Raw genomic sequence first — 21,460 nt, forward strand, 5'->3', positions numbered from 1 at the left:
TACTTCACACTACCCTCTTTCACATCCTTTGGATTTTCAAACTTATTACTCCATATATTTACCCCTTTTGAGGAAAAGATAGGTTATAAGGATGTTTATGAGCAGCATAGAATTTAATTAAGAAACTTCTTCGCTTATTCCGGACGTGAAATTACTATTAAATTAGTCTAAATATAAGAATATACACAAACAGGAGTAAGAAAAGTATACACTACCTCTTTCTATCCTACCCCAAACCTGACGTTACTAAATAAATCTGTAAGGATGTTCATGCGAAAGGGGTAAGAAATCTTCGCTTACCCCAACCCTGACGTCACCTTTCGCTTCACTTCCACTATCCCGCCCACACCGGCGCAGTCCCCAGCCGACCGCGCACCGAATCACGCGCATCGTAACAGTGAACTCTAGTGCTGTGACAGTGATGACATTGTGCTGAAGCTTGCATTGTGATCATGATGAGGACAAGGGGTGATAAGATGATAGGTAAGTTATTAGAAAATAAGGATATGAAATTAACCTAATTTTAATTAAGGTACGTGAAATTATGAACGAGTTTCTAATTAAATAATAATCTAATTAAATGATTATAAAGAAATCGGAGTGTAATTAATTATACATATACTTTAATTACGTAATAAGTATTATTTTGTATAAAAAAATAATTATTCATAACTTTATTAACTTTATTTTACCTAAAAAATTTAAAAAAGAAAATCTAAGTCGTGAAAAACTCAAAACAAAAAAAACAAACACGCAGAACAGTGAAAGAAACCACTAAAAATATGCCAATTTAAGATATAACTAATATACAGTTAAATATCTAAGCATAAACAATAAAAACATGGCAACGAATGGATAATAAAATATATACCTAGGAAGGAAATCCGCTACCATAACTATGGTTTCCCTGTAAGTAAGTTTTCCAAAAGAAAATGCTCACGCGCCGTATCTAATGATAAGTCAGCGCACGCCCGGCGCCGCCGAGAACGCCAAACCGTCGCTATAATTTCAAAATGAACCGAGCTAGATAAAAGGTTAAGAATTTTAATCATCTAGGAAACCTACAGTACGTATAAGAAATTAGTAAACAATAACTTTTATATATGTGTTTTTACGTCTATGTTTTAATGAGGCAGAAAATGCTTAATTTATTCCTCTCTCATCTTTAGGGCTATAAAAGATACAGAGGGGTAACACCGAAATGGGGTCAATCCCGCAGGCCGGCCTGTTAGAAGGGGTGTTCTTTTTGTGATTGGGTTTATTAGGTTAGTTTAATTTTTGTACTATGTATGTATTTATTTAATTAATTTTAGATTGCATTTTAATTTTGAGTTACATTTTAATGGAATAAATACTTTTTTAGTTTGGTGATAATTGATATACCGAAAATATTTCCTGTAGAATAGCTTCTGACATAATTAATCAGACAGGGACATAAGTTTAGTTGAAAAAAAAAACAACCGAATTGAAAACTTCCTTTTAGAATTTTAAAGTCGGTTTAAAACGGGTAAGGGCGGGTGCGGAAACAAAAACGTGATACTCGTAAGAGTTACATTTTCTTCTCAGAAATTATTTAACTAAAAACGTGAAACCTGAATTAAAAAAAATACACATATCTTACAAAAGTCACGTAAAGATTTTAAACAGGACTGTTTTTATTCGCAACAGGTAATTAATGCACATACTTAATCAAACATAGGGTAATTAACAATTGTTAATTTCATTTGAATATTAAATTGGAGTAAGTATGTTAATCTTTTGTAAATATCCGCGCTTTGAAACGTTTCTATAATGCAGCCACATTTATTATTAGGTATTAATAATATTCCTGCGTTTTTATGATTTTGGATCGCGCAAATACGGTTGACCGGATTTTGATAAAATTCAGCAAGTAACCTAGAAAACATATGATACTTTGTACCGGAATCCATCCTATAAGGTAGTTCAAGGGGTTTCCATTTAGTACGAGAGTACTAAGAGGACAAGGGCGGGGACAGTTTAAAATCTACGCGGACGAAATCGCGGGCAAAAGTCAGTTCATTATATTTTACAATACATATCGCCCTAGTGCGGTAACTAGAACTATATAATCCGTGCGTATGTCGAAAATTTAAAGGGCCATATGTACTGTAAAACGTTGTACAATACGCTCGCGAAAAGGTAATTCCTACTTTTCGCACTTGCATCGTTATTACGTTCCTGAATTAGCCCCTAATTAATCGATTACAGTTACACCAAGCACACGATACCATAACGATCGCGATCGCCGATCGAATCGTACAGTTAAGCACCGTTGGTGGCCAGTGGAGCGTCCCGGACCGCGCGCGTCTAGATCAACGAGCAGCCTTATTATTATTCTAAGTAGTTGCTTACCTGGAAGGGGGGGGGGGGGGGAAGGGGGGGATGAAAATCGAAATTAGCAAATTGCGGAGATCTTTCTCTTTTACTCTCACTAAGCGGTAATTAGAGTGACAGAAAAATGCCCGCAATTGACGAACTTCGATTTTCGCGGTTATAGCCCAGAGCTCATGCTAACAGCCATAGCCAAGTTTTAACGTGGCATTAAAACAGAAGATCGTGGGTTCGAAATTCGGCTCGTAGTATATTTTAGGAATTGTAAAACTGCATAACTTCTATGATGTAAGTAATGTAAAATATTAGACCGCTAAAGTAATGTCAATTGTAGGGGGCATATTACAGGATAATCGTCCATTACCGGGGTTTCATTACTGGAGCTTTGTTGTCCATGAACGGAGAAAAAAAACATAGTTTTAATTTGTTCATTATGTCCATGACCGGAGAAAATAAAACATTGTTTTTATTTGTTAATTATGTGGAAACCAATTGCAGTATCTTTTAAACAATACGCCTAAAAAAACGGATCATACTAAGAGGTGGAACTTTTACTTTATCAGTGAAATACTCTTTTCCTCTTAAATGACCCATGATTGGTGCCGCTGCCGATACATTACCAAGAAGATTCCAAGTTCCCCAGTTAGCTGGGTCCATATTTGTATCATTTTGCCGTATCGTATCTCCGTCGTGTATTAGCAGCGCAGCGTTCCCGTCCGACCGACCAACGTTTGATCGTGGACGTGGACGCAAAAAGATCGCGGTCATGCTAGGTATAATAATAAGATAAAGGAGTTTTTGCGTTTACACTAACGAATACACAAATGTGGACCCGTCTTTATGCAACTGAGGAAGGACATAAGGATTGTAAAAATGTGGTCTATAATTGATTGAGAACATAAATCACATGCAGTGCTTTTCGCTAAAATCCATACGTACGAGTATTAGTGCGTTATCAAGATCAGGGGGCCTACCGCGAAAACCGAAATTCGCAAATTGCGGGGATCTTTCTCTTTTACTCTCACTAAGACGTAATTAGAGTGACAAAGAAAAATGCTCGCAATTGACGAATTACGATTGTCCCGGTAGCCGCCCAGATTTTTAAATTTCGAATGCCGCTTGGCAGGTGTATGAAAGGAGTCTCAAAATCAAATGTATTATTCATCAGTTAGCAGCAATTGACACAAAAATGTCTTGTAGATTTACTTAACTCGGTCTTATTTTCCAAAGACTATGGAAGATAGAGGCAAGGAATAGAATCTCCATAGGCAGAACTGTTACAAAAGTGTCTAGTTGTCAGCTATAAATAATAGTTCCAAATCTCTCCAGAGTAGCGCAAGGAGTACCTAAGAACCTAGGCTGACGTGCGCTGTCTATGATAAGATTTTTTTCTCAAGTATTCTAGGTATTGTAGCGCCACCTATTTATAGTTTTTTGTCGGACACTTTTTGGTATATGGAGATTCTATTCCTTAACTCTACCTTATATGCCAAAGACGCAGACGTTGCACTCGATATAAGATAGCAATCAGTCCAGCCAAAGTAGGTCCTCATCATTTTAATAAGCTCGGATCCGCGTGTTTATCGGTTAAGGTTAATAAGTAGGAAACAGAACCTGTTTGCTGGTAACCATTGCCTATACAGCTAACTAACAATCATGACAATTTTAAACCTTATTGCGAAGACATAATAATGTTAGTATGATTAAAGGTTTCTGAGCCATCGACCTATGATTGTAGAGGACTTGTTCTTGAGCGAGTTATTATATTAGCTAATCGAAGGTGTAGCGTTATTAAATTAAACGTTCAGGTGGAGAAATATGGTCACAATTTTAAATTGATGCATAATACAGTATAGTCGCCATCAGATATATCGGAGCGGGATAGGTGCTCACAAATATGTAAACACGCGCTCTAGCGCCTTGACAATCTGAACGTAGAGAAATAAGAAATACATAGAGTGCTCACTCCATACATCTGTTTTGGTACCAAAACGCTTATTATTTTCGTAGGCGACATCTAGCATCATTAGTGCGATTACTAGATGTACCGGACTGTCAAAGTGTCGTATTATCGAAATTTCACTGTAGTTATAATAATTAATAGGTACCTAGGTTAGGAAGCTAAAAAAATGAAAAAGAAAGCTTCTAATACTATAATTAGCAGCAGTTCAGTGTAGTCTGTCTAAGCTAACTTTCCACCGATTTTAACAGAACAAAGTGGTATTTTCATAGAAATTTGACATTTTGATGACATTGACACACTTTGTCATTGCAAATGGCATGCATAGTAAGCTTGGACCGACTGGAAATGGAAATGATGTTGTAACGTTGACGTTTGTCCCATTGTAGACTACAGGGTGGGCGAGTAAGAGGTATGCATTTTGTTTATATTTGCTCCTCCCTGTATTATGCCGAAAAATAAAAGGTCAATCGCTTACAGTTTTTGTGGCCCGAGTGACATAACTACCTACAGATTGCCTTTAAAAAAGGAGGTGCTGAAATAAACAAAGACCGGCAAAGTGCGAGTCGGAAGCGCGCCTCAAGGGTTGGTGAATAATTTGTTTTACATTTTTTTTTGCCTTAATATAACTCATGCTTGACCATTCATATAGGTTTTCCTGTAATCTAATCTATGATGTATTTCATGTTTAAAAAAAATCTTAATTTTGGCCCACTACTTTTTTTCTTTGAACTTTTTCTTTTTTCTGTTAGGATGCGGAATCCCTGAGGATCGTTAACTCGTTAGCAGACAAAATTACTAGCACAAGAAAACTGGAACAATCACTCGCTTTAGTCGCTTTTCATTAAACACGTTATCAAATCACGCTTTTGAAACAACAATGCTAAACTAGGTTAAAGACAAAAACCACCCCGAATACAACAAAATTCCGTGACTGTTACAGAAGCAGTGTTTTTGTTCAAGACAAAGACAACGGTGTTCAAATTTCTTTGCATAGAAAGCAAAGCGTGATCGATTATGTCTTTGGTTTCACTTTTATTATTATTGCCGTTGGTATTTATTCGCAGTTTAGGGACTACAATGAGAGACCGGAAAAGAAGAGGAAGTCCCTAATTATAAACCGAAATAGTCTAATAATATATAAATATTTATTCCCTAGTACCTACCTAATTCATTTAAGACTACTATCATCATCATCTTCCTCGCGTTGTCCTGGCATTTTGCCACGGCTCATGGGAGCCTGGGGTCCGCTTGGCAACTAATCTCAAGAATTGGCGTAATAGACACTGGTTTTTACGAAAACGACTGCCATCTGACCTTCCAACCCAGAGGGTAAACTAGGCCTTAGTGGGATTAGTCCGGTTTCCTCACGATGTTTTCCTTCACTGAAAAGCGACTGGTAAATATCAAATGATATTTCGTACATAAGTTCCGAAAAACTCATGTACGAGCCGGGGTTTGAACCCGCGACCTCCGGATCGACAGTCGCACGCTCTTACCGCTAGGCGGGTCGCGGTTTCAAACCCCGGCTCGTACATGAGTTTTTCGGAATAATTACTTTAAGAATACCTACTGTATATATATTATAAATATATATATTATAAATAGACCCTTATTTTTATTTTGTTTTGTTGACGTTTTTTTTTTCGCTAGATATCGTCTCCTCCTCCTTTTCCTATTCTGTAAAATATTTAGAAGCGCGATTTTTCCCATTGAGTTACGAAAATGTATGGAATTTTCATAACTCTACGGAAAATTATATGTAGTCTGTCAAGCTATTTCCGTCTGTAGAAAAAAGCGGCAAATTTAAAAATCTAGGCGCAAGGGTTATCGTCACATATAAAATTTGAATTTCGCGCCCTTTTCTACTGACAAAGTTGTGTGATAGGCCTCATTTTTTTTCCTTATTGGGATGTTTATTCCGCTAAGAATGAGGAGCTCAAAGTTACCAAATTTTATCAAATTCTGACTTGTTTAAATTGCGGAAATGTCTTCGCAAAACTGCAAAATTTTTTTACTTTTCGTATGAGTGACAGTCGCGTGAGTCTATCTTCATCACTTACATGCATTTGACTTGTTTATCATCTAAACACATCACTCTTTGTATAAATAAAGCACGCGAAGGAACAACGCAACGCAAATACGGGTATTGCGTGTGATTGAAAACGAATTACTAATGGACGGCAGAAAAAAATACTAATAACTCAAATTAAGTCGTTAACGTTACTGGAAATAAAACTAATATATATTATGAAATTAAATGCACGATTTCCGTGACAAAAGAAACTAAATTTAAAAGTTATAATCGGCCCGATTCGAAGAATCACTAAGACACGTTTAAGATCTTGGAAAGATTTTTAAAAGTCCGATAACTAAACGACATGTCAAAATTGGCGTTATTTCAATTCCGCTGTAATCCCAGTAAGATCTATCTACGATATTTCTAACGTCAAAGTGACATTGGTTGCCCGAATCGAGCTGCTTCTGTTAATTATACGACATAAAAACGATATCTAAATGAGAACTTATCTATACCAGTACCCCTAGTGTAAATATTTTCGACAGCGAAACGTGACGTACGCGTTTGCGTTAAGTGTCATTTTGTATGAGATTTTTGACTTTCCAAAACGTCCCGCTTGGCGCGCTGTTTAAAAACCCATACAAAATGAGACTTAACGCAAACGCGTACGTCACGTTTCGAAATCGAAATTATTTACACTAGGGGTACTGAACTTATCGATGGTCCGAAATAGTAGTTACGTTTAGTAGCAAATGTACAGTCAGCGTCAAATACTTTGTAGCAACCAAAGTAGCCAAATAGTACCGTACACCATATATTTAGTATGGTGTACCGAACTATTTGGCCACTTTGACTGCTACGAAGTATTTGACGCTGACTGTACACACTCGTACTAAACACTAATCAATATGTAAACAGGCATTAAGACAAGTGTATACGCTCGTAAGGGCCTTATAAGACAAAAATAAATTATTGATTATCTTCGAAATGGAGTTAATTAGAAAACCGGTGTCTTTGAGAAAGTTACTTAATTTAAGCCCAGGAATGCACCCTCGAATTTCACGGAAAAAAAAAACACAGTGTATATAATATATCTACCATACCTACAAATGAATTATTCCTCCGACTATAAAGTTTTCTCCAAAACGATATTAGTTCTATATCTCGTATCTCTATGAAACGCTTACTATTTTAAACCGCACTCCATACGTTTCAATACTTTCAATGTCTTTTTATTTTGGTCATACAATATTGAGTAGTTAAGTACGTAACCTTTAATTTTCAGAATAGTTTTTACCATTATATTCAGAATAACGTGAGTTTATACTTAGTAACAATATATCAAACACAAACTACATAATTATACTCCGTTTTTGGGCAGTCGGGCTAAATAAATCCAATACAAACAGTGTATATTTCTAAACGAGAGCAAAGAAACTGACTACTTCATTAGACACGCATCATTACACATTCTTCATTAACTGCTCTCTGCACTGAACATGAAACTTAAAAAAATACAGGCTAATCTGAATAGAGTGGTACGGGTAAACGATCTGATTTCTACGCTGTTAGGAAAGATATTTATGTAAAATAGGTTTATTTATAAGTATACGTTAATAACCTACTATTAATAATGTACCCACTTATAACGTGGTGTTATTAATAAATAGGTACCTAGCATGTACATACTACTAGCAGGACAAGTAAATTAGCGAGCGCGGTGCGAAATGAACTAAAGCTATCTATCTCCTACTATCTCCTCGGATTTCACGGGCCTATAAATCCCGGTCTTTTGATAGACTTGAGTGGAGATATAGATCCAACACCTAGAGTCCCCTGGAGAGCTTTCATGTCATGTAGAGACTGGGACTATTGTAGAAAAAGTGAATAGTATAACGGTCTATGGATTAAAGTTTGGGTGGACAATGAGACTGGGTTATTGCAAAGACGGCACCTGTCATAACAATGTTTTCACTTAATCATCATTATCAAAAGAATAAGATCATGTATACATAATTATGGACACCTGGCTAACTTGATAACTTCTAGTACTAACTGTACCTAGGTATCTTGGCTCCGTAAGATCCATGGTAATTTTTGCACTTTTGAACTTTCTTTAATTTCTATAAAAGTTTAAAACTTGGATTTAATTTTTACTTACACGTTTTAGAAATAGGTATAATACACTCGCAAAAGTTGTATAAAATTACATTTTAAACTGACTGAATGTAATGGTTTTAAAGCTGGTTTTAAAGCGTACGCCTGCGCTGTTTTGCCCGTACAGTTTAACTGCACAGGTAAAGCTGTATAGGAAACTGCACAGGCGAATGCCACACACGCTCCGTTTTACCTGTGCAGCTGATAAAACTGCGCAGGCATACGCTAGTGTGTATGGCCAGCTTAACTTTGCATATGTTGTTGTTAAAAACATGCAGTAGGTAGGTTTCAAAGCTTGATAGGTGTTGTCAGAGATTGACAGTTGTTGACGTAAGAGACGACAAGAAAATGACACTAACCACGCGCTTCATGTAGCAAGACGATGAAAATCTTTAATTAACTAATTATCAGCTCTGTACATTCGTTTCTGCCATCTACTTATTACTTCGTTCGTGTAAAAGTTTCAGAACTTCTGCACTATTTTCCCTCTTTTCACCCTCATAAAGCTGTATTGTTATGGGAGTGAAAAGAGGAAGTATATATAGAACGAAAGAGACAGAACGGATAAGATCCAAGTATCATCTGGTCTGGCTGCTGGTCTGGTGGCCGTAATTTTTTTCTGCGCTTCGCGAGATTCATCTTATGATTTATACTTACATACATAGGTAAAAAAAACTAGTACCTACTACTTGATCATCTTAGCGTTGTCCAGGATTTTTGCCACGGCTCATGGAGCCTCAGATCCTCATGGCAAGTAATCCCAGGAACTGGCGTAGGTACTAGTTTTTTTTTATTAAGAGCCCTTAATCCTTGGAGCGTTCTCCGATTTCACGAAATAACGCTCGATAGATGGCGTTGGCGCTCGGTACGCGAGCGCCGGCAACGCGACGCGCGTTTCAATGCAGACTAGAATAATCTTGATATTTTTCAATATAATTTCAAGCAAAATTAATTTTAGTGCCATATGATATCATATGGGCACTCTTTATTTTATTGTATATGCACAGTAGTTTTTTTTTTTATGTACACTACTACTAAGTGTACAGACTACAGAGTGTACTATAACCCTTGCTCTTTATTCTGTCTCTTTCACACCAATGGAAAATGAAGAAGTTAGGAAATGACTGCAGGTATAAATAAAGTATATTAGTGCGATAGAGAGACAGATAGTGTTTCGTTGTCGTATCGTAAACGATTGGCATGTTGGCCACACACTTGCTTAGTGCCTAGCCAAAATACCAATCGTTTGCGTATATTAGTGCGATAGAGAGAGAGTAGTGTTTCGTTGTCGTATCGTAAACGATTGGCATGTTGGCTACGCACCCATGATACCTAGCCAAGAAGCCAATCGATTGCGCATATTAGTGCGATAGAGAGACAGATAGTGTTTCCTTGTCGTATCGTAAACGTTTGGCATGTTGGCTACGCACCCATGCTGCCCAGCCAAGATGCCAATCGTTTGTGCATATTAGTACGAGAGAGAGACAGATAGTGTTTCGTTGTCGTATCGATTGGCATGGTGGCTACGCACCCATGCTGCCTAGTCAAGATGCCAATCGTTTGCGCACATTAGTGCTATTGAGTTTCAGTGTTATTTGAAATCACGTTAGGGTTTGTATTATTATTTTTGACCCGAATGAAGTCCATCCAGGTTCTTATGATGGAGTCAGGAGTTGGTCACCAGAACTCCTAATCTACTCATTATAATTCCATCGTGCTTGGACTCAAAAGATTTGCCCTGACGAAAACCATCGATCTAGATGAGGTCCAGGGTCTCATGACGGAGTCAGGAGTTGGTCACCAGAACTCCCAGAACTCCTAATTTACTCATCATAACTCCATCGAGTTTGGGCTCAATAGACTTACTCTGATGAGCACCATCAATATAGATGAAGTCCAGGGTCTCATGATGGAGTCAGGAGTAGGTCACTAGAACTCCTAATCTACTCATTATAATTCCATCGTATTTGAGCTCAATAGATTTGCCCTGACGAGTACCATCGATCTAAATGAAGTCCAGAGTCTCATGACGGAGTCAGGAGTTGGTCACCAGAACTCCTAATCTACTCATTATAATTCCATCGTGTTTGGGCTCAAAAGATTTGCCCTGACGAGTACCATCGATCTAGATGAAGTCCAGGGTCTCATGATGGAGTCAGGAGTTGGTCACCATAATTCCTAATCTACTCATCATAACTCCATCGTGTTTGGGCTCAATAGATTTGCCCTCACGAGCACCATCAATCTAGATGATGTTCAGGGTCTCATGATGGAGCCAGGAGTTGGTCACTAGAACTCCTAATCTACTCATTATAATTCCATCGTGTTTGGGCTCAAAAGATTTGCCCTGACGAGTACCATCGATCTAGATGAAGTCCAGGGTCTCATGATGGAGTCAGGAGTTGGTCACCAGAACTCCTAATCTACTCATTATAATTCCATCGTGTTTGGGCTCAAAAGATTTGCCCTGACGAGTATCATCGATCTAGATGAAGTCCAGGGTCTCATGATGGAGTCAGGAGTTGGTCACCATAATTCCTAATCTACTCATCATAACTCCATCGTGTTTGGGCTCAATAGATTTGCCTTCACGAGCACCATAAATCTAGATGATGTTCAGGGTCTCATGATGGAGTCAGGAGTTGGTCACTAGAACTCCTAATCTACTCATTATAATTCCATCGTGTTTGGGCTCAAAAGATTTGCCCTGACGAGTACCATCGATCTAGATGAAGTCCAGGGTCTCATGATGGAGTCAGGAGTTGGTCACCATAATTCCTAATCTACTCATCATAACTCCATCGTGTTTGGGCTCAATAGATTTGCCTTCACGAGCACCATAAATCTAGATGATGTTCAGGGTCTCATGATGGAGTCAGGAGTTGGTCACTAGAACTCCTAATCTACTCATTATAATTCCATCGTGTTTGGGCTCAAAAGATTTGCCCTGACGAGTACCATCGATCTAGATGAAGTCCACGGTCTCATGATGGAGTCAGGAGTTGGTCACCATAATTCCTAATCTACTCATCATAACTCCATCGTGTTTGGGCTCAATAGATTTGCCCTCACGAGCACCATCAATCGACTTAATCTAGATCGATGGTACTCGTCAGGGCAAATCTTTTGAGCCCAAACACGATGGAGTTATGATGAATAGACTAGGAGTTCTGGTGATCAACTCCTGAGTCCATCATGAGACCCTGGACCTGATCTAGATTGATGGTGCTCGTCAGGGCAACTCTATTGAGCCCAAACATGATGGAGTTATGATGAGTAGATTAGGAGTTCTGGTGACCAACTCCTGACTCCATCATGAGACCCTGGACCTCATCTAGATCGATGGTGCTCGTCAGGGCAAATCTTTTGAGCCCGAACACGTTGGAATTATAATGAGTAGATTAGGAGTTCTAGTGACCAACTCCTGACTCCATCATGAGACCCTGGGCCTCATCTAGATCGATGGTGTTCATCAGGGCAAATCTATTGAGCCCAAACACGATGGAGTTATGATGAGTAGATTAGGAGTTCTGGTGACCAGCTCCTGACTCCATCATGAGACCCTGGACCTCATCTAGATTGATGGTGCTCGTCAGGGCAACTCTATTGAACCCAAACACGATGGAGTTATGATGAGTAGATTAGGAGTTCTGGTGACCAGCTCCTGACTCCATCATAAGACCCTGGACCTCATCTAGATTGAAGGTGCTCGTCAGGGCAACTCTGTTGAGCCCAAACACGATGGAATTATAATGAGTAGATTAGGAGTTCTAGTGACCAACTCCTGACTCCATCATGAGACCCTGGACCTCATCTAGATCGATGGTGTTCGTCAGCGCAAATATTTTGAGCCCAAACACGATGGGATTATAATTAGTAGATTAGGAGTTCTGGTGACCAGCTCCTGACTCCATCATGAGACCCTGGACCTCATCTAGATTGAAGGTGCTCGTCAGGGCAACTCTGTTGAGCCCAAACACGATGGAATTATAATGAGTAGATTAGGAGTTCTAGTGACCAACTCCTGACTCCATCATGAGACCCTGGACCTCATCTAGATCGATGGTGTTCGTCAGCGCAAATCTTTTGAGCCCAAACACGATGGGATTATAATTAGTTGATTAGGAGTTCTGGTGACCAACTCCTGACTCCATCATGAGAGCTTGGACTTCATCCGGGTCAAAAATAATAATGCAAACCCTAACGTAATTTCAAGTGAAAATGCGTTTTTCAGAAAATCGCAGCCAAATAACACTAGACCTTACTCATAGTGTTGTGTTCCTGCCGGTGAGTAAGGTTGCCAGAGCTCAACGAGGGGCGGGAGGGGGTTAGGGTCGGCAACGCGCATGTAACTCCTCTGGAGTTGCAGGCGTACATATGCGGGCCGTATGCTTGTTTGCCACCGACTTAGTATTAAAAAAAAAGTAACACTGAAAATCCATCAATAAGCGAGTCTGTTAGGCATACTGTAAAAAATGAACTTTTATTAAGATTTTCTAATCGCAGTATATAGCACTTCTCGGAACTCCGTAGCTGATTACGATCGCAACGAATGCCTGACAATCGAGCACAGGTCCGTCCTCTAAGCGCGCTCCGCGCGGACTGAGAGCGGGGCGTCGCTGCTGCGTGATTTATACGTGTTTTAAAAAAAATATAAATTTACGGCAATGTAGGTCCCATTGTTACGATTTTTTATTTATAGGTTAACATAAAGTTACAGTTTGCTATAATATTATTTTTAAAGCAAAATATGCGTACAATTTGCGGAAATAAAATATAATAAAACCCTGTTTTCGCCAAATAAATGAAGAAAACTCGGAAGGTATTTTATCAGTTTTTTCAAATGAATCTTCCATTGTTAATCATTCCAGCCCCTCGTACGAGATATGTTGAATCAAATTGTAGTCATTCATGTACCAAATGATCCTTGTTTATAGCAAAATTGAGAACCGAAACGCCACATCTCACTGCAAAATTTGGAAAAGACTCCCAAAAAACCTCATTAAAAAAGTGGTTTAAAAGAGAAAATGAAAATTTGAACTGTTGGAGCCCCTAGTTTAGGAAACGATTATTTAAGTACGTTATCAGTTTTTGAATAAATACTAATAGTTACGTCGTAATCTTGAATGAAAAAGGAAGCATTTTACAAAATACGCTCGTCTGTAGGAATAAGGCCTCTTAAAGCGACTGATATCTGAACTTAAGTCCTATTGAGTTTGTCTAGTTGTCATTATGTTTTTCTTAACCGAACATCGACTAGTAAATATCAAAAGTATAGGTAATACTTCCAACTTATAAAATAAAATAAAATTAAATATAATTTATTATCAAGCAACTAAGGTCCATAAATACATACTTTTTTTATGATATAGGAGGCTAACGAGCAGACGGACCACCTGATGGTAAGCGATCACCGCCGCCCATAGACACCTGCAGCACCAGAGGGGTTGTAAGTGCGTGGCCGGCCTTCAAGATGAGAGTACGCTCTTTTCTTGAAGGTGGTATCGGTGGGGAAATACCGCAGGCGACAGTTCATTCCACAGTTTAGCTGTACGAAGCAGAGCATACCTTACAAACTAACATTCATATATACATACAATAATAAAAAACTTAAAAGCTAAAAATCTTTTCGGCGATACAGTTTTCGGTTGCGTCGCTTACTACGGAACCGCCGAAATACCACACCCTTCGGCCAGAAGTCCGCACTCGCGGTGGTTTATAGATACGTATTCTTTGTGATCACGACCCTCTGGAATTGAATGTACCTAGTACATAGGTACTAGATAGAAGAAAACTACTTACGTATGCAACATTAGTTTTTTTAACTGTCTTCGACCACAAAGTACGCTTGTTTTAGTCGGCAGAGCTAAAACAGTAAGTAACTTAAATTTTGCCTCAATCTTCAACACGTGAACGCGGCCTTACCACAATTACTAAAATCAGCCAATGTTTTCGTTTCTCCGGCACTTTCGTTCGGAAATAGGGTTAGTACATAGAAATAGATACTGCATTTAGACGTGGCGCGTGTCCGCTTTCTAATGCTATGGGTAGTCTCCCGGCAAAGGTTGGTCGCTCGGATGAGTTGTGAACAGTTGTAAGACTTGTAAGTGAATTATAACACATTTTCTTATTGAGTTACTGCATTAGATATCTAGAACCTCAAGGTGCTTAGCCAACATGCCAATCATTAACGCTCCGTAGCATATCGTAGTCATTTCTCTATCACTCTTCCATATTAGAGAGACAGTTGCAGTTCATGTTGGCTACGCACCCAGAGCTCTAGAGCTAACATATATAACTAATTACATATAGAGTTGAACGTCTGAGAAAAAGCAGCTAGACTTTGAAATCATGCTATCTAGTGATTATTTTCGCTAACGTAATTTTTACTACACATATGTATATACCTACTAGTATAAGCATTGCAAAAGAGTCGCATTTCTATGCATATAAACCCGTTTTTATTACACTTGAGCATACATAAATTACTTGACAGTTCGGCATCCCATAAATTACAAGTAAAGACAAAATTCTTACTAAGTACATAATAGTTTAAATTAGTTCTATCAGATCATTAAATGCTAAGCTAAGACATACAAACACACAAAGTTACGTAAGAAATAATAATATATACTAAAACAATACCATCCGTTCTCGCCAGTCGGGCAACAACAATATCATGCAAACAATCTGATTATATCTTAAACACCATTTGCAGATAAAATCTTCATCACCGCGTACAAATTTTAATACACAACATTTAAATAAACCAAGTAGTACAGAATGCCTGCCCATTGTACATCTCGACATCGGTGAAATAACGACATATCTTCCTATGACGTACAGTAAGCCGAGACTGTTTTGCCAACAGCTTTGTATTGTTCGATGTTAATCAGAGTTAATTGCCGAAGCGCCGTTTTCGTTACACTTTCACAGAAGGTCTGAGTAATGTTAACCCTTATACAGCGGAAGGTATGCTGACATGTTATGTGGTTACGATGTGGTTGATAATTACATTAGGGAAACATTATAAGTTAATTTCAACACTCGTTTAAAATACAAAAGATAAATAACAGGATAAGTTTACTGTATATTTAGATGTCCAAACCATGCACGCAGCGTTCTATGCGCTGGCCTTTATTATAGTGAAAGAAACTCTATAAGTGCACTCTGTCTGCATCAATGACACGCTTATTAATTAATTAGGAGTATTTTGAGACTATTAGCCAATCGCGGGAAACATGATTCCACTCAAATTAATGCAAGTGTTCAAATCTGATCTGATCTAAGGAAGCCTAAGAACGTATAATTTTTTTTTAACCTTGGTCAGACACACTGCCGTGTACATTTAGTTACACATTGCTGGAGCCTGTTAGTCTCGCGAGGGATGACGGCAAGAGGCCCGACGGCATGACGCTGGTGCCCTGGAGTATGGGGTGTAGCTAGCTACGTGTGTAGACACGGTCGCCTCGTCCCATTTACCGGGCACCAGCATTGGTGCTGAACATGAGATTTCAACCGCCGAGCACCGAGAACCGCTCGGCAGTGGCTACATATTTGAGGCTTTTGGAGTCGAAACGTTGGAGCCATGGGGGGCCAGCGCCCGGCGCTTTGGTGGATGCCACAGGTGACCAAAGGGCTGGCCAGTACTTCACCCAGAGAATCGCCATTCAACTGGGTAATGCGGCCGCCTTTTGGGCACAGTGCCCGCTGGCGGCCAGAGAGGGTATTTTTGACTTGTAGGTTATACTTATTTTATGTATACTTTTAGGGTAAGTAAGCCTGTTGAAGATTTTACCGTTGTATTGTTTTGTAACGAACCCTGTAGCAGATCGCGAGTTTGTGTTCATCTGACGAAGCCTGCGTTGCGGATATAAAATTATGGTCTCTGATGACACATTAATAGTAACGTTAAAGTTTTAGGCGTCTGTTTTTCCAAACATGTCCACTTTCACTACTGAAACGAGTTACATTTAATCAGCAGTCAGCCCTTAAATAGCATAGCGGCAGTTGACGCCTAATAAAGATACAACTGTCAACATGTGACGCAATTTATGACGGGCGTTATGGCGACGAAACCGTAATGCGCGTCATTGTGAAATTTAACGACAGTTAGAAGGGTTTGTGTAATGTAACACGTTTCATACTCGTAGTGTCACCACAGGTTTAGGGCTTTAATCGGTATAAGTTTATTTTATTTTACTTTCATATGTCAGTGAAGGTAAAGCAGAAACTTAATAGGTATACATATGAGATTGCTTTTGGTTTTAGAAACTAAAATAGGGAAGTAGCTTCTGGAAGTTATTTACTCTTTCTTATGGGAAAACGTTTATATTGTTCATATGTATTGCGTGATGTTCAAAGCTCCAGGCTGGGTATAAAATGGGGATAACTAAATTCAAGACATAGATATATTGAGAGCTTCGTTTATACGGTATAAGTCGTAGCCATCTGGCTGATTAGTCACCTAGCCAGATAGAATATCACTTCAACATTTAACAATTTGGCGTATTGATAGTCAGCTCTTTGAAAACGACTGTTTCACTAAGGCAAGTAATTTAAATGTAATCTAAAAAACTTAAAGAAATTAAATCACTTAAGATAAAATAAATACATTTACAATAAAATACGTAATAACCTAACCGAACATCAAATTCATCAAACGTTCACCTATCTGGCTAAACGGTGCGAATGACTTGGCTGGTTGTTCTTCAACCAACTAATTAGCTGGCTAATTTAACCAGTTGGCTGGGCCATATACAATTATATATTCCGTGGCTAGGTTCCACTGGAAGCCCTTATAAGCAAAGTTGCGTGAAGAAATAGAGCGCGAGTACCGGTGTCCGATGAGACGAATCGACCACTCCCATTGCCCACGGTAGCGTGGCTCATAAACCGGTCACACCGACTACGCTTCATTCTAATTAGACTAGCTTCTGCTCGTGACTTCGTCTTAGTGGAATAATGATGATGATTGATAAAAACTATCATATGTCCATCCCCGGGCCTCACACTATCTTAATACCGAATTTCATCTTAATCGGTTCACCTGTTTAAGCGTGAAGAGGTCACAGACAGACAGAGATTTAAGATTAATAAATGACCGGTTTCATTTCGCGCAAACAAGTGTTGATAGCTTAGCGGCAAGAGCGTGCGACTTTCTGTCCGGAGGTCGCGGGTTCAAAGTTTCAAACCCCGGCTCGTAACAAATGAGTTTTTCGCAACTTATGTACGATATATGTGACCGAAACTGGCAAAACATCCCACTTTGTCGCTTGCCATAAAGACGCCTTGGCAGATTATTCGTATAAAGATACAAGCAAATCTCGTCCTTATGGGAAGCGACACAGTGGGATGTTTTGCCGGTTTCGTTCACATTGATATATAGCAGTCGCTTTTCGGTGAAGGAAAACATCGTGCGGAAACCGGACTAATCCCAATAAGGCCTAGTTTCCCCTCTAGGTTGAAAGGTCAGATAGCAGTCGCTTTCGTAATTTGTGCCTATGTCGATTCTCAGGATTAATTGCCAAGCGGACCCATGGCTCCCACGAGCCGTGCCAATAAGCCTGGATAAACGCTAGGAAGAAGAAGAAGAAAATCTCGTTTTATTTCATGACAGCAAAGTTGTCCTAAGAGAGTACCCAAAATACCTATAGTACAATAATTGTTTAATTATACACACCTAAAAAACTAAAACACAAGAGAACGTATATGATACATATAAATATATACATGGACACACGGCACACAACACACGGTCTTACCGATAGTAATTATGCGATGTCTCCCGGACAATCTGAGAGCAATTTTTTTTTTTATACTACGTCGGTGGCAAACAAGCATACGGCCCGCCTGATCGTAAGCAGTCTCCGTAGCCTATGTACGCCTGCAACTCCAGAGGAATTACATGCGCGTTGCCGACCCTAAACCCGCCCCCCCTCGTTGAGCTCTGGCAACCTTACTCACCGGCAGGAACACAACACTATGAGTAGGGTCTAGTGTTATTTGGCTGCGGTTTTCTGTAAGGTGGAGGTACTTCCCCAGTTGGGCTCTGCTCTAGATCTGGAATGACATCCACTGGCTGTGCCCTACCACACAAAGCGAGATGAAATTCACAATGCCCATACCTCTCTTTTGAACGTAGTTTAAGGACGTACCCGGGTCCAAAATTTAAGGGGACTGTATCCACTAAGATTCATACTTTATTAACGTATTGTAATTAATAATGTCAGCTGAAATGTGAGAAGATTTTAACTGCAATTGGTTCTTCTCCTAAAAAGCTTGTTGACCCCTGGCTTATGCCTCTGGCTTAAGCCCAAGTCATCATTACTAATTTCTACGTAGGTATCCATTCAAAATAAGTTTGCAACGTCACGACCACTTTCGATCATACGTGACAATCATCATAAATGTCGATCAAGCTTAACCATGGATTAACTGCTTTTAAAGTTAACAGTGAGTCAGCATTGTCAGCAAGCACACACGGTGTATACATACAGTATCTACCCGTACTGGCAGACTAAGATAAAATAGTATTTTATGCAACAGTCGTATAAGAAGGGTCAAAAAAAGGCGAGTGGCGTGAGTTACAATGTGAGCCGGAGCCGAAGGCGTAGGCGAACATTGTAAAGGAATACGCCACGAGCATTTTTTGACCTACTTATACAACGTTGCATACACTATTTTTCCTACGAGTCAACAAAAATAAATCTTAATTTAGGTAAACAAAGCAAAAGTATATAGCCAAGACGCGCGAGCATACCTTGTTACGCGCCCGGCCCGCCCCGGGCCGCGGCCGGCCGGTCGGCGACACCTTCTCGTAACTCATGAGGCCCTGGTACTTGCTACTTGCTAAATTAAATTTTTGGACAGTTTTTTTCTCAATTTTGGCCACCGTAGCCTACGGAGACTAACAAGCAACGCTAAGCGGTTTTCGTAGTCTATGGGTGTTGCTATATTACGGGTGTCACATGCGTGTTTCTGACTTATGAAGTAATTATTTTTACTATGCAACCAAATGAATATTTTGTAAGTTGGCAGCAATGCACTTAGTTTAAAACTGTATTCGTTTTGGTTTTGTTAGGTTGGTAGCCATTAATCGCAGTAACGTTATAGCGATTAAAAGCACAAGAGCTTTTATGAGGAATAGACAATATAGACTTTTCTTGAAATCTTTTATGTATGTTCTTATATTCGTGTTAATGAATGCATAAATGACAGATAACAGTAGAGGAGTAGGAAATAGTATTTTATGCAACAGTTGTATAAGAAGGGTCAAAAAAGGCGAGTGGCGTGAGTTACAATGTGAGCCGGAGCCGAAGGCGTAGGCGAACATTGTAAAGGAATACGCCACGAGAATTTTTTGACCTACTTATACAACGTTGCATACAATATTTTTCCTACGAGTCAACAAAAATAAATCTTAATTTAGGTAAACAAATTACAGCAAAAGTATATAGCCAAGACGCGCGAGCATACCTTGTTACGCGCCCGGCCCGCCCCGGGCCGCGGCCGGCTGGTCGGCGACACCTCCTCGTAACTCATGAGGCCCTGGTACTTGCTACTTGCTAAATTAATTTTTTGGACAGGATTTTCTCAATTTTGGCCACCGTAGCCTACGGAGACTAACAAGCAACGCTAAGCGGTCTTCGTAGTCTATGGGTGTTGCTATATTACGGGTGTCACATGCGTGTTTCTGACTTATGAAGTAATTATTTTTACTATGCAACCAAATGAATATTTTGTAAGTTGGCATCAATGCACTTAGTTTAAAACTGTATTCGTTTTGGTTTTGTTAGGTTGGTAGCCTTTAATCGCAGTAACATTATAGCTTATAAAAGCACAAGAGCTTTTATGAGGAATAGACAATATAGACTTTTCTTGAAATCTTTTATATATGTTCTTATATTCGTGTTAATGAATGCATAAATGACAGATAACAGTAGAGGAGTAGGAAAATAAATAAACGTGTCTCCATCTCAAACACTCTGTAAGTATATAATATTCACGTCATTTATATTAGGATTAAATCAAAATATGAAAAAACATGTTGTAACGAGGTGAATGGAGAATTACATACTCATTTTTAGGGTTCCGTAGCCAAATGGCAAAAAACGGAACCCTTATAGATTCGTCATGTCCGTCTGTCTGTCCGATTCTGTCACAGCCACTTTTTTCCGAAACTATAAAAGCTGTACTGTTCAAACTTGGTAAGTAGATGTATTCTATGAACCGCATTAGGATGTTTACACAAAAATAGAAAAAAAACAATACATTTTGGGGGTTCCCCATACTTAGAACTGAAACTCAAAAAATCTTTTTTCATCAAACCCATACGTGTGGGGTATCTATGGATAGGTCTTCAAAAATGATATTGAGGTTTCTAATATCATTTTTTTCTAAAATGAATAGTTTGCGCGAGAGACACTTCCAAAGTGGTAAAATGTGTGTCCCCCCCCCCCCCCCGTAACTTCTAAAATAACAGAATGAAAAATCTAAAAAAAATATATAATATACATTGCCATGTAAACTTCCACCGAAAATTGGTTTGAACGAGATCTAGTAAGTAGTTTTTTTTTAATACGTCATGAAATTAAAAAAAAAAAATTTTTTTCATCATACCCATACGTGTGGGGTATCTATGGATAGGTCTTCAAAAATGATATTAAGGTTTCTAATATCATTTTTTTCTAAACTGAATAGTTTGCGCGAGAGAACCTTCCAAAGTGAAAAAAAGTGTGTCCCCCCCCCTGTAACTTCTAAAATAACAGAATGAAAAATCTAAAAAAAATATATGATATACATTGCCATGTAAACTTCCACCGAAAATTGGTTTGAACGAGATCTAGTAAGTAGTTTTTTTTTAATACGTCATGAAATTAAAAAAAAAAAATTTTTTTCATCATACCCATACGTGTGGGGTCCATCCATCCATCCATCTATGGATAGGTCTTCAAAAATGATATTAAGGT

The 21,460-nt window shown here is 38.9% G+C and overlaps 1 protein-coding gene across 1 annotated transcript in view; it reads left to right on the forward strand.

Annotated features, from left to right (window-relative positions):
- The first annotated feature begins 374 nt into the window (after positions 1-374).
- LOC133527956 (adhesive plaque matrix protein-like) overlaps positions 375-21,460 on the forward strand; it is a 57,246-nt gene continuing 36,160 nt past the window's right edge. The window contains exon 1 of the mRNA XM_061865172.1: positions 375-483. Coding sequence (XP_061721156.1) covers positions 453-483 — 31 coding nt within the window. The 5' untranslated portion in view covers positions 375-452. The remainder of the gene's footprint in view (positions 484-21,460) is intronic.

Source organism: Cydia pomonella, chromosome 18 (genome assembly GCF_033807575.1).
Source record: "Cydia pomonella isolate Wapato2018A chromosome 18, ilCydPomo1, whole genome shotgun sequence".
NCBI classification, from domain to species: domain Eukaryota; kingdom Metazoa; phylum Arthropoda; class Insecta; order Lepidoptera; family Tortricidae; genus Cydia; species Cydia pomonella.